The sequence below is a fragment of the Aspergillus japonicus genome (assembly GCF_003184785.1).
Source record: "Aspergillus japonicus CBS 114.51 unplaced genomic scaffold BO86scaffold_85, whole genome shotgun sequence".
NCBI classification, from domain to species: Eukaryota; Fungi; Ascomycota; class Eurotiomycetes; order Eurotiales; family Aspergillaceae; genus Aspergillus; species Aspergillus japonicus.
The window spans coordinates 55,103-67,385 of NW_020291722.1; the positions used below are offsets into that span (position 1 = coordinate 55,103).

Consider the following 12,283-nt stretch of genomic DNA (forward strand, 5'->3'; position numbering starts at 1 on the left):
AATGTCTAAGAGCGTTAGGAATAGCATGGATAAACTCATATACAGAGTACTCAGTTACTTACTTGCATTACCAGAAATACATGCCGACAGCGAGGAATATCTTTATATCTATACATTGTGGTGCGTCAAAATACTTCTTAACCTAATCAATATGATTAGTATAACATATTTGATACTTGACCTCACTACGATCCTTTATCAAACCTTAGGGGGTTTAAATTATCACATTATCAAATATCGCATTTACTACGGTGTTTAGGGTGTACGGCTCGACCGTCTGTACGACTCGGCCGTGAATTACATTACTTGTCTTTCACTGCTTGAGAACTATTCGCTGACTACTTAATAACAGATTAGGGTGGCACAAGGGGCCTTTTAGGGGTCAAGCGCCTGGTGGAGATACAGGGGGTGGGGACCGTAGGGCTGGGTCTCCTAAAGCAGAGGCTTAGTATCGGCGATTTTGAGGTCTCAGGGTAGGCTCTGGAACGTGTTTCTTGACTTTCTTGGTGGTTGGTGGAACTAGCTACGTAAACAAGTGGGAAAAGGCCTTTGGAATCACGTGGCCGAATTAGCGACGCTGACACTGAGCCTCCCCCCTGGCCAAAGAAGAAAGACGGCCCAGTAACTTGGAAACACTCATTCCCTCTATTTGTGGAACTCAAATTGGCCATTATTATTTCCAATGTGCTCGCCCAGCCTGACTTGATTGGTGGCATAACCTCCGTCCCCACACAAATCAGCAGGTGGAACACACAACTCAGCACGTAGAACAATGACTCCTTCCTTATCATGCACAATTGCGAGATCTGTAGCAGTCTTGATGAAATCGGTACCACCCCATTGAAATTCTCCTAGAGAATGAATCACAAGTATTAGATAAGACCGAACTGAGATCAAGCAAAATATGCTTATGGCTTAGGAATTGGTGTACCATACCGTCGTCGTTTCCCAGGTAGTAATTGAGGTCAATACTCGCCTTATGGTATTCATTATAAGCACCTTCAAGCTCGGCATGGAGCACGCCATTACCGTCGATTGTAATGTTTTTGGCAGAGCGTTCAAAGGACCCAGATGGAGCGGGGTTGTGGTGGACCTCCCTACCCAGGTTCATGATTCGACTAGGGTGGTACATTTTGTGGTTGATATATGGAAGAGATAGTCTGAGATGACGGAGGAAGAAAGAAGGAAGCTGTGTCGAGGACTTGAGGGGCGGAAATAACACACACTCTTTATCTTCGAGTGGAATCCAGCGGAGGCGGTGTAACAGGATTGAGCATACTTTTTTAATTGCTTTTTTTTGTAAAAGAAAAATCACGCATCAACTCAGCTGAGGTTCCCAAATTTTGTGTTTGGCGCAATTAATATGACATAATTCCAGCCGCACCCAGAAAAACAATGATTATGACCCCACTGCTCGAGGCAACAAGGCAATCATTGTGAAGAGGCGGTGTTGGCGAGAAGCCCCACTAGGGAGTAGAGTACCCCCATTCCCCATTTCAGGCCGTCTCGTCCAGTCGGTACCAGTTTTCACCTTCAGCTGGACGAGATGAACTGTGGGGATGAGATCGCAGCAATAACAGCCTACCACGCCACAGGAAGATCAACACGACTAACATGGGGCGGACGGGAGTTTGATTTCCACAACCCATCCATCCATTCTCACAAATCCACTCATACACCGCTTACTAAATCCCACCCCTTCCAACCTACCTTTGCTCAATCTTTGCTCGCCTTTCCTCACGTCAGGTGACTCTAGTGAAGACTCTCGTGTCTACTGATACGCCTTGATTCAACAAAAGACCCAAGGGCTCTCTTAAGTCAGAACTCTTTTAACGCTAGGGAAGATGTAGGCTGGGGCAATAATACCGTTATGGTTTAGACGTGACCCAGGGAGGTGTGAGACTCGCCAATTGTGTGTTTGATGATTACTAATCATACATCCAAGCCTCCCCACACCTCTCAGACCGCGTGCCGGTACTCGGTAGTTGCCGCGGTCGGATCCATAACTAGTTCCAATTTGAGAAGCGATCCTTATCGCGACGACAACACAACCAGAAACATGACCCCTCCCCCAGCCTACGAATACACATTCTTCCGCATCCGCAAAGATAGTACCCTAGCAGAATCCGCCCTGAAGTACAAACAACTCCGACTGCGCGCCCTGTCCGTCGCCCCGGCCTCCTTGGTGGCCAACGGGCATGCGGAGCTGTTGCCGGAGGATGTGAGTGGGGGAAGTATAGTACGAGAAGTGGGTTGATTATGATGTTGGAGTTGAGTTGGTTAAAGCTACCTGTAGTATAAGTATTATTTACAGGGATAGAAAATAGATGTGTGGCGTTGAATATTGAAGTAGTATATACATGCGCAATTCAACGCAGACTTGAAGTGGATGATTTGAAGCTTCTGTCAGTTAATATACATGACGGCCACACTAGTAGCTGGCGTGTATTCGTGCTCCCTACCAGTGTGGCACATAGTGTCCACTGCATAACTTGATTTTCGCTTCCTGCTCGCTTTCATGTCTAAGAACCGATAGCAGAAGGAATAGCGAAGAGATCAATAATGGGCACTGAATTCAATCTACCAATCCTCCATATCCTATGTTTGCGTTTACGACAAGAAGACAAATAAAAAAAACCCCGAAAAAAAAAGAAAAAAAAAGGAAAAAAGAGGGCAAAAGAATAGAAGCGAGATCAAACCAAATTCGCAACTTCCTTGCAACCACCCGCTGCCCTCCGAAAATCAGTCTTCCACTTCTCCTCCCTGCAACCTTCCTCCCCCTGCACCGTGTTCAGCATAAAGTATCCGACCCTCCGAAAGCTTCCATCATCACCAGGAACTTCCCTCAGCACGAGTCCACTCCACTGTCTGAGCCACTCATTCTCTACCAACACTGCCAACCGCAAAGCCGATGGTCCTTCTTCATCCTCACCATCCCACTCCACCTCAACCCAATACCTCTCACCCTCCAACCCCGTCACCTTGACCCTGTGCCCTCCACCACCGATCAACTGCGCGTCAAGCACGAACGTTCTCAAACTGAGCATGGTGATTGCTCCCTCTGGTGAGTCTCGACGATACCCCACCTTCTCAGCCAGACACCGCTGGTCATCCCTCACACTCAAGCCCAGCGGGGAAAACACCCTCCTTCCTTGAACAGACGCCCAACTCCAACTGGGCACGCGATCGCTTCTGTTTGCCCGACCACTATTACCGAAATCTGAACCACCAACCCTCCAACCGAGCGACAAAGGTATCGATCCCCAGAAGTGTCCCGCCAGGTACACGGCTGCCTCTTCCTGTTCTGCAATCGCCTCTCCCTCATTTTCGGAAATTTGTATAACTTTCATCCGCTCCCCCACCTCATCCGCCACCCATTCCACTCCCGCCAACATCTTCTCCGAGTGCATCCTCTCTACCCCACCTGCAAGGGTTGCAGTGTGTTCGTCCACAACCCTATACCAGAATTCCAGCAGGGTGGACCAGTCCGCATCAGCGGGGAGAGCCGTGTCGCGGTGGGGGAAGCGTTCCACGCCTGTCAAAAGGGAAGACGGGAGGAACGAGAGAATGCCAGCGGGGAGAGTCTCGCTGGCGGGGTTGAGGCAGGCGCATTCCCAAAAGACTTCTGTGGCATAGGGAGAAATTGTCAGCAGACGGGGAGTGGCGAGGCGGGTCTGGATTGTTACGGAGGAGATGTGCTGGTGGTGCAGGGTCTGCGAGAGGTAGGCCCAGGGAATGATGGTAAGATTCGAGCTTGGAGTGTTATTATCATCATCATTCATGTTGCTGCTCATGCAGCCCTCGCTGATAACTCCCATCACATTAGTAACCTGGAAAGGGAGGAGCTGCACGTGCGATGTCGCTGGGGAATGGCTGAAGACACTCTGCACGGGATCTTCGGGTGTAGACACCGCAATGGTGAGGGCAGCGTTGGAGTAGAGACGAAGCTTCTCGTGCTCATTGTTGATATAGTCAGGCTGGTCCTCTGGTCCACGGCACAATTGCTCGATCCAGATGTAGTTGATCCCGAGCGAAAGCAGAAGAGTGACGACCTCGCCGATGGCTGCGGGAAGATCAGTAATGCGCACGTCAGTGGTGCGCAAAGCTTCCGCTGTAGAATACCATTCTCCTTCCACTGATGTGGGAAGCTTGAGGCTTAGCGCCGCGTATGGCTCGTTGATGCCGGTCTCGAGTGGAGTGATCAAGCGGACGATACCACCACGTGACACGTCCAAGAGCTGCGACGGGTGGTACTTTGGTTGGAAGTTCTGAGCACAAGCATGCTCATTCTGGCAGGCCTTCATCCAACTCTCCACCGCTGTGCTAGCATCTCGCAGCCAAACAGAAGGGTTCCTAAAACGAGGGGCGGGATTAAACGGGATGATGGCGCTGGGAACGGCTATCAGAGTGTAGCAGAATGGGGTGCTCTCTTGAAGCTGCGGGTCATCCCTCTGGTGGTCGAGGATCACCTGGGTGTAGCCATGGTTGTTATAGATGCGATAGCTCCAGCTTCCGTCAAGGGAGTTGCCATGCTGTGATCGATCGTGCAGCATAGGCTGGCAGATATAGCAGCCGCTGCTGGCTGCCGCGGTCGAGGAGGCAGCATCGGGATGATGCGGGCCGCTCAAGGTGGGGGAATGGAAGATCTGGTCACAGTACTTGCAGAGCATATTGTTCGATGATTCAACTTCAAGAAAGTCTTGATGAAGAGGAGTGAGAAGGAAATTGCTGCGGATATCTAGCTGGTTAAATAGGGCCTCTGAAGGCGATGATGCAAGTAGGTGCAGCCAATCACGGCTTTACTAGAACGGCCCATTGTGGTTGGCTGCACGTCGTCCACGGTGCAGCCCTAATCTGATCCTCGGCCCTCTCGCTCGTCTGTCCGTCGACCGCGAATTAGAAGTCGCGGTTTTGAGAAGGCAGGTGATTGGCAGTCTCTTCCTTCATTTGTTCCGATGGCAACTGTCGTGCAGGCGGCTGCAGACCGTCCGAGGGGCCACGGGACGCCTTGTGCCATTACAATGTTCCATCAGTCGTCCCTGTACCCTCCGAGTCTGCGGGTGTATGCCTATCAACATGGCGGAAAGAGGTACAGGCTACATCATCCAGTCAATTTGAGTTGTGCGCAGGTGCATCCACGCGTTTGGGGGCGGCTCCAACCCCAGAAGTATACGAGCTTTGTGCGACAACAGCGAAGTACAGCTCTGAGCCCGCGTTCCTGAATGGTCATACCAAGCAACGCCAAATGCTTACGTTGGATTGATTTCTCTCCGCCAGGAACAACGTCCCCACAGTTATGGGGACGAATATGAAGCCGTGGAGTATGCCTGTGAAGACGAGTGGGAGATTCGCAGGTATAAAAGAATGCTCGTCGTCTGCCATCCTTGACGATTCCATCCCCAGAGCGGCCAGTGATTTAGCCTATCGATAACATAATTAGCTCAAGTTGCAGGAAAGCAGAACCACCACCATGAAAGCAAGCATCATCTCTCTCTCCCTGATCGGCCTTCTATGTGCCGGAGTTGGTCTTGCCGCTCCGGTCGACGACGTCGCAGATGCCCCAGCTGAGGTAGATGGAGATGCCTCCATCCAGGAGATTCTTCGAGGGGTAAGACAGCCTTGCCATTGAATGGATTATTACTGACACTGTCGAAGACCTGCAGCAGCGTGACGCAGCAGTGCACGGCGCAGAAGCGCCCGGGAAGCGTCTACCACGCTCCGTGCCCCAACAACCACCGCGTGAGTTTCTTTTGCCTCTGGCAAAGTTCGTCGTGCTGATCAGGACCAGTGCGGGGCGAGACATACTTGCAACCTCGACACCATCCGGCTCACAGCTGTTTGTAGCTGAGCTGTTGTGGTAGTCAGCTCCTCGGCGGGTTCTGGATATTCGAAGGGGTCGGGTTGATGTGCTGGCCGAGGGAATGCTCCGGGGTTGACTGACGGCAGGGGAAAGGACGGAGCTCTTGGCTACAGTTGGTTCATTCAACATGAGTCTGCTGTTTTGCTTGTTGTGTATTTGTTGTATTAAACACGTTGGATCCACATCGTACCGTCCCGTAGATTCTACACGTCGTCTCGGGCGATCTTCGTCGCCTCCAGACTGTGCTTACCCCTTCACGCTCATTGGACCTCGTGCAACTGCCGGATGGGTCTCTGATCTTTAATCAGGTGGGTAATACTATCATGACAGCGAATGTCTCTGTAGGGCCTTATGATACTTGAAATCATGTCTCCGGTAAAAGCACAATTGAGCACCTTGTCAGTTAATATGCGTAAGCAATAGTTAGTCTGGTAGGCTCAGTTCTCCACAATAACTGAGACATTATAAGGACCCTGGTTGCAAATGAGCAGAATCTGATAGGATAGTGGGATAGTATCTTCTGTCAACGACAACTGAGACATTGTGAGAACCGTGATGGAGTGATACAGCACTACTCCACCTTACAAGTTTCTGTGCTGGAGCTGGACTTGTGGTGATAAGTCTGAAAGATAACCCATGGTGGGACTTGCGCCCGAAGTACATACATAGAAGGGCAGTGAGGTACCTTCTTTCCTAACACCATTCGCATCAACAACACAGGAACTGCGATATACAACAGCCCGTCCAATTTCCAACCTTAGTCAAATACCTTCTTCCTACAGAATGAAGACTGCCTTCGCTCTATCCGCTGTCATATCCAGCGCGTTCGCCGCCGCCGCCGCCGCCGCCTCCAGCGCCCCGCCCTTCCAGCTTCTCATCAGCGGCGCTCAGTCCCGCGCCACCGAGCTCAAGGGCCGCGCCCTCATCAGCCAGGGCGACGCCTTCATCCTGGCCCCTCACGGTGAACATGGAATCAACTTCACCGGTGGAGATGGTACTCTGGGTATCCAGAATGGTGATGTCGGTAAGTCTTGCAAATTCGTAACTTCTTGCCCCATCAGGCACTAACCATGAGCCTTAGTCTACGTGGGCACCGACGGACATGTCGGCCTCAAGAGTACCGGCGGTATCGCTGCAGGAGGGTTGACCCAGGGATTCACCACGGGCAGCGACAATGCGCTGAAGTGGGTCCAGGGCCAGTTCTTCGCCTGTCCCCACGTCTCGTTCCACGCCGAGGGTCCTCCCACCTACATGATCTACGCCACCCGCTCCGGTGCCGCGCTTCCTACCGACTGCATTGCGGTTGACCTTGCTAAGGTTGCTGTCTGAGCTTGCTGTCTGAGCTTGTTGCCCGGAGTCTCAAATTATAGAAACTAGTGGCGAAATATTCGGCTCTATCGATAGCTTAACTTATACTCCCGCTTACAATTGAATCGATTATTCTTATTCTCACTTTGAAGCAATAGAAGATCATTTGAGCCATGAATCGTAGACTGAGAGCACAACTATTTTACCTACCACTGTTGAGATGCTGTTCATTCACGAATAGTCTATGATACTATGGTAGAGGACAGGGAATATACGAGGAGCCAAGAACGGACGCAGAATACCAAGGGGGATTCCGAGCTCCGGGCCTGTAGTCTAGGCGCTCGCCATGACGAACTCCAAGGTTGGCAGCGTACACTGCCTCATCCACCTTGCTGCGCATTCTAATTTCGACCTAGGAATATTCTTAATCAGTGTTATAGTGCGCGAAGATGATCTAATGCGGAGCTTTGCCGCACCTTTGTCCCCAACTTCGTATAGGGCCAGACCGCTGGGTCCCGCCAAGACCGTCGAACCCCGGGTCCCCCGATTCTGAACGAGGAGGCCTCCGCGGATGATCTACAATTAGTCTTGACAGGATGGACGTAACCAGTGGATCGATTCTCGGCGACGAAGGTCAAGTGAGGCAGTACGAGCGTGCTCCACTCAGCACAGCCTTACATGCAGACTGAATTATTGCAGTCTCAGAAGGTAGTATGATGCACCACCGACTACAAAGCTCCCCACATTCCTTGCCCTAGCTTCAGGGTAATTTCCATCGCCCACAGCAATACAAATCGTTATACCCACCATAAAGCATCCAGCACATCATGAAACTCACCCCAATCCTCCTCACAGCCCTTCTCCCCGCCACTATCCTCGCCGCCCCCGAAGCAGAACCCGACCCCGTTGCGGACCCCGAGCCCGAGATCGAGGCCCGTCAGGCCACTACAGGCTCAGTCTCCTGCTCGATCTTCGGAAAAATCGTCAGCAAGAAGCTCCCCGCGCCCTGCGCGGTCAACGGGCCTACCTTCGCCAAGAACACCAGGGTCACCTTCACGTGTCAGATTCTGACGGACGAGTATGTTCTACTTACCTGAACCATTTCTTCTGGGAGCATTCATGCTGATTTACACCCCTAGAACCTGGATAAGAATTGGACCCTTCGGAAGCGGAAGCTCCTGGGTTCGCCGGACTGATCCCGCTGTGCAGCCGTGCGCTGGCTTCGGTACGTTGCCTCTTTTCTTCTGTTTCTGCCGAACTTGGATTGATGGAAGTGTGGAATAGCATCTGTGAAACTGCCCAAGTGTTAAGATTGGCTACGGAATGGTTGGATTCATGCAGGACTGGCGGGTTCGGCTGTGGGGTTCTTTTGCGTGGATTCTTTCTCTTTTGCCGTTTGCTTCTGCTTCTTTCTCTGTTTTCTCTGTGCCGCTGTATCCGTTTGTCATTTGAGTGCTTAGTCCGTCACCTTCGCGATTTGTTGAAGATTTCTGAATTGGAGGAGGAGGAGAGAGAATACCTCCAATTTGCACGCTCCTTTCTGGCGATCTGGTACATTCGGGGTGTTTCTATAAATGTTTTGCATTTGCAATAGTGGAATCCCAATCGTGATATCCAAACTGTCTACAGCGTATTCGACTGCGGAGAGAAAGTCTCGGATTAGACTTAAAGATGCTGCGGATACGACATCCGCACCCGACGCCGTGGCAAGACATCCAAATGCGGGATTCGGATCAAGGGCTAGATATGGTTCCGGCCCGTATACTCCGATCGCCCCGTGGTTCGTGGTGGTGCTGCCTTTGACAGTGGAACGGTTCATAACTTCGGGTTAAAGGTTACGAGGTGGCTGAGTAAGGTGCTTGAGCCGGGGGGGGGGAGCAGGTTCATTCTATTCGTATTCTCTGGTGGCTCTGTGCTTGTCATTGAACTTGTATTTCTTTGGTCTTTTCTTAAGGCTAAATATGATCCCCTACCCGATAGTTAATTCTTTAGTATGGAAGAGGGCCACGATATGAAAACGACGATCTGAATATGGGCGCCCAAGAAGGTTAAATGACATTTTGGGGAAAGGCAACTCGAATTCTCGGATTACCCATGAATTGGTACTTTACTATCGCACAGGGTACGCAATCTAAGATTCCCGATATGCCCTCTCATTCAACTCAGGGGAGACTTTACAGTACAGCATTGAGAAGCTTGACAGCTTGAGCGTCCCCAGTTCAGTGCATAGTCTGCCTTGTCGCTGGCGAAGGTCCATGTCGCTTCAAGCCATCAGTGAAGTCTCGTCATCTTAGACCATAAAGACCACCAGGTAGGTCGTCGCTGCTCGCGGAAAGATACTTTGCTGCGGCTGTTCCTGCGAGTGGCAGTGCATTCTTCTGGAATAGTCACATGATAAGACGGCTCATGCTGCAAATGTTTTGAATAGAGTCACAGATATGCAATATATATACCTGTGTAATCAACAAAGCAACTTCTCCTGGCAAAATAGTTCATGAGCATAACGAGTCCGTCATCGGAGCAAATGGCAGTGAGGTGTTTATCTGCAGATGTCCTCTGGCACAGTATGCCGCTCTATGACCGCTATTTCAGAAGGCGATCCTGAGTCACGCCTGAAAAGAACAATGATCTTCGTGGTATGTTTCTGGAGAAGCATCGCATGACTTCCCCCTACTGCTTTGATTCGGTGAAACTCCAGTGTCAGGCGAATGATCCTATCTGATGACTGGGTAAGAGTAGGAGCAATGAGCTCCGCGAAGTCAGTGTGTCTGGTTAATGCTTCCACCACCTGCACTTAGACATCGTCCAGCCATCCTTGTCTAGATGGATGTGGTTGTTTGTGCTTCGAGGACTTGAAAGCAGCGTGATTAAGGCCCCGATCATAGGGTCCTTTAGATATCCAGTAATGGACAGGGATGGCGATGTTTCGATCCGGCCCATCGTCATCTCGTGCAGCTGCGAGGCCTCGGGTCTCAGATATAATATTACATTCAGAACCGAACCCTATCATCGGGAGTGATGATAAGTTTCAGTGAACTATCTCCCTTCCTCACTGCATTCACAGAGTCAAGCGTCAGTCACTACACCCATACCACTACATCATAAAAGCGATTCGATTTCGAGGAACATCAACGGTGAAGATCGGTAAATCAACAATCGTTTCTACCCAGTCACCCCTCTCTTCAAAACCCCCCATCCCACTCAATACTCTTACAATTAAATCCACTTCCTCCTCCCCACCAACTACCATCTCACTAACAACTGACATAAGAAACCCTCCTCCCAATCCTCGCCCTCATAGCAACCACACGCGCCGCACCCCCCTCCCCTCCCGAACACACCACCATCTCCGTGACAACGCGGTACATTCTCTTCGGCAAGATCCTGACGACAGACACCTGCGTCGGTGACTCCGCCAGGCGTGCAGGCGTACTGCGGCTACTTGCGGGCCATCCACAATTGCCCCTGCTCCGACCCCAATCCCGCGGGCAACATTGTGGTGGACTGCTCCATGACTCTGAATGTTCTCGGGGCATGTAAGGGGATCTTCGTGTCGGATCAGGATGCGTGTTCGAATGATGGTGGGGTTTTTCGGTCGACGCTTTAGATATTCGGTATATTCACTGGTGTCGGGGTGGTTTGGGAGATGGTTTCAATACCGAGAGCACTGCTGCATGATCAGCAGGGGAGTGTTCTAGGGTTGGGTACACTGTGAGATGGTCTGTCGACTATTATTGCACAAGTGTATTTATCCTGCATAGTTGCATTGCTTACCAAATCTCCAGTTCAAGCAACAAAATGCGGGGTAAAGCACGGCTCACTCGGTTAGAATGCGGGGAAACCCCGTATCGAGTCCCGATCGTCTAGGTACATACCACAGTGGATACAACGATTCCATCCAACTTTCCGTTCGGCTTGGGTAGACGGGACTTCCTGTACCTCGCATGCACCGTAAACTACAGTAATATAATACAGCAATACCGCGCATCCTACAGCCCGAGGCATCATCTGTAGTATTGAGGCTCATAAATATCAACCTCTTCTGCAACAACCAAAATGCATCAATTCAACTCCTTGAACTCAATCACCTCTGCCACCGCTTGTCTAAGCCCCACAGAACTACGAAAATGCACTTCCCAGCCCTCGCGACCTGGCTCCCCACCGCCCTATCCATATCCCTCGTCACCGCCACAACCCCCCCTCCACCCTCACCCCCACCCCCAGCCCCGGCCCTCTCCTTCCTCTACACCGCCTACGTCGAATGCACCGCAACCCTCATGCTCTCCCCGGGACCCCACGGCACCCGCAAGGCCATCCCCATCGTGGGCGGCAATTTCACCGGCCCACGACTATCAGGTACGGGTCCACCCCCCGGCTCACCCTTTACACTCGCCTCCGTCATGTGTTGACCAGCCCGGCAGGCAAAATCCTCGATGTCGGCGCCGACTGGGGCCTCGTCGACCCCGCCACGGGCATCTTCTCCGCCGACACGCGGTACAACCTCCGCACCGACGACGGGGCGGACATCTTCATCCAGACGTCCGGGCCCAAGGCGCCGAGCGGGCAGTTGCATCTGCGCTTGGTGTTTGAGACGGGCAGTCGGCGGTATTATTGGTTGAATAATGTTGTGGGTATGTATCAATTTCTCTTTGGGGAGGAGGAGGAGGAGGAGGGGGGATAATTTGGGTGGGGGTTGGGAGTCTTCGTGTGTGCTGCGTGGTGCGGTGTTGCTAATGGGCTATGCAGCGATCGGGGTGCTTACGCATGCGGCGGATGTCAATTCGACGTCGATCTTGAGGATTGATGCTTGGAATGTGAGTAACATTCTCTTCCTGGGGTGGAGGGAGGCTGGGTTGGATGGCAGTGGTCGGTGCTGATGTGGATGCTAGATGGCTTCCGATTGGAATTCGACGACGTTCTTGGATGCTTAGAGCTTGGTTGGGGGCTCATGGGTTGGGATCTAAGTCGGAGTGCGTACAACTCCTGAATAGTATTAAAAGGTGGAGAAGAAACGCGTGATCAAGGTTGCTTATCGAGATGGAGAATGCAGGATGATGCTTTAGCCCTCCATGCTGGCATTGTATATAGCAACCCGACATAATAACAGACCATGTC

At 51.6% G+C, this 12,283-nt stretch overlaps 7 protein-coding genes across 7 annotated transcripts; 5 read left to right on the forward strand and 2 right to left on the reverse strand.

Moving 5' to 3' along the window:
• Nucleotides 1-645: 645 nt before the first annotated feature.
• Nucleotides 646-1,111, reverse strand: BO86DRAFT_324465 (CVNH domain-containing protein; the record flags this gene model as incomplete). Its single annotated transcript, XM_025668474.1, has 2 exons — nt 646-851; nt 937-1,111. The coding sequence occupies 2 exons, from the start codon at nt 1,109-1,111 to the stop codon at nt 646-648; spliced, it is 381 nt and encodes a 126-aa protein (XP_025522837.1).
• Nucleotides 1,112-2,059: 948 nt separating this feature from the next.
• Nucleotides 2,060-2,301, forward strand: BO86DRAFT_404183 (uncharacterized protein; the record flags this gene model as incomplete). Its single annotated transcript, XM_025673985.1, has 2 exons — nt 2,060-2,221; nt 2,287-2,301. 2 exons carry the CDS (start codon nt 2,060-2,062, stop codon nt 2,299-2,301), a joined length of 177 nt encoding a protein of 58 aa, XP_025522838.1.
• Nucleotides 2,302-2,588: 287 nt separating this feature from the next.
• On the reverse strand, nt 2,589-4,670 carry BO86DRAFT_413509 (uncharacterized protein; the record flags this gene model as incomplete). The annotated part of the gene is made up of 1 exon (XM_025674750.1): nt 2,589-4,670. The coding sequence occupies one exon, from the start codon at nt 4,668-4,670 to the stop codon at nt 2,694-2,696; it is 1,977 nt and encodes a 658-aa protein (XP_025522839.1). The 3' UTR covers nt 2,589-2,693.
• Nucleotides 4,671-5,470: 800 nt separating this feature from the next.
• Nucleotides 5,471-5,848, forward strand: BO86DRAFT_404185 (uncharacterized protein; the record flags this gene model as incomplete). The annotated part of the gene is made up of 3 exons (XM_025673986.1): nt 5,471-5,608; nt 5,656-5,739; nt 5,789-5,848. The coding sequence occupies 3 exons, from the start codon at nt 5,471-5,473 to the stop codon at nt 5,846-5,848; spliced, it is 282 nt and encodes a 93-aa protein (XP_025522840.1).
• A 795-nt stretch (nt 5,849-6,643) lies between these two features.
• Nucleotides 6,644-7,189, forward strand: BO86DRAFT_404186 (uncharacterized protein; the record flags this gene model as incomplete). The annotated part of the gene is made up of 2 exons (XM_025673987.1): nt 6,644-6,884; nt 6,942-7,189. The coding sequence occupies 2 exons, from the start codon at nt 6,644-6,646 to the stop codon at nt 7,187-7,189; spliced, it is 489 nt and encodes a 162-aa protein (XP_025522841.1).
• A 761-nt stretch (nt 7,190-7,950) lies between these two features.
• BO86DRAFT_236021 (uncharacterized protein) lies at nt 7,951-8,581 on the forward strand. The gene is made up of 3 exons (XM_025667048.1): nt 7,951-8,246; nt 8,308-8,393; nt 8,453-8,581. Exons 1-3 carry the CDS (start codon nt 7,996-7,998, stop codon nt 8,476-8,478), a joined length of 363 nt encoding a protein of 120 aa, XP_025522842.1. The 5' UTR covers nt 7,951-7,995; the 3' UTR covers nt 8,479-8,581.
• Nucleotides 8,582-11,295: 2,714 nt separating this feature from the next.
• On the forward strand, nt 11,296-12,277 carry BO86DRAFT_442146 (DUF3237 domain-containing protein; the record flags this gene model as incomplete). The annotated part of the gene is made up of 4 exons (XM_025676289.1): nt 11,296-11,524; nt 11,590-11,799; nt 11,915-11,982; nt 12,058-12,277. The coding sequence occupies 4 exons, from the start codon at nt 11,296-11,298 to the stop codon at nt 12,097-12,099; spliced, it is 549 nt and encodes a 182-aa protein (XP_025522843.1). The 3' UTR covers nt 12,100-12,277.
• Nucleotides 12,278-12,283: the final 6 nt, after the last annotated feature.

Coding starts and splice junctions, on each gene's coding strand:
- BO86DRAFT_236021 (XM_025667048.1), top strand. CDS start 7,996: ATGAAACTCACCCCAATCCTCCTCACAGCCCTTCTCCCCGCCACTATC. Junction 8,247..8,307: donor TGTCAGATTCTGACGGACGA/GTATGTTCTACT, acceptor TTACACCCCTAG/AACCTGGATAAGAATTGGAC. Junction 8,394..8,452: donor GCAGCCGTGCGCTGGCTTCG/GTACGTTGCCTC, acceptor AGTGTGGAATAG/CATCTGTGAAACTGCCCAAG.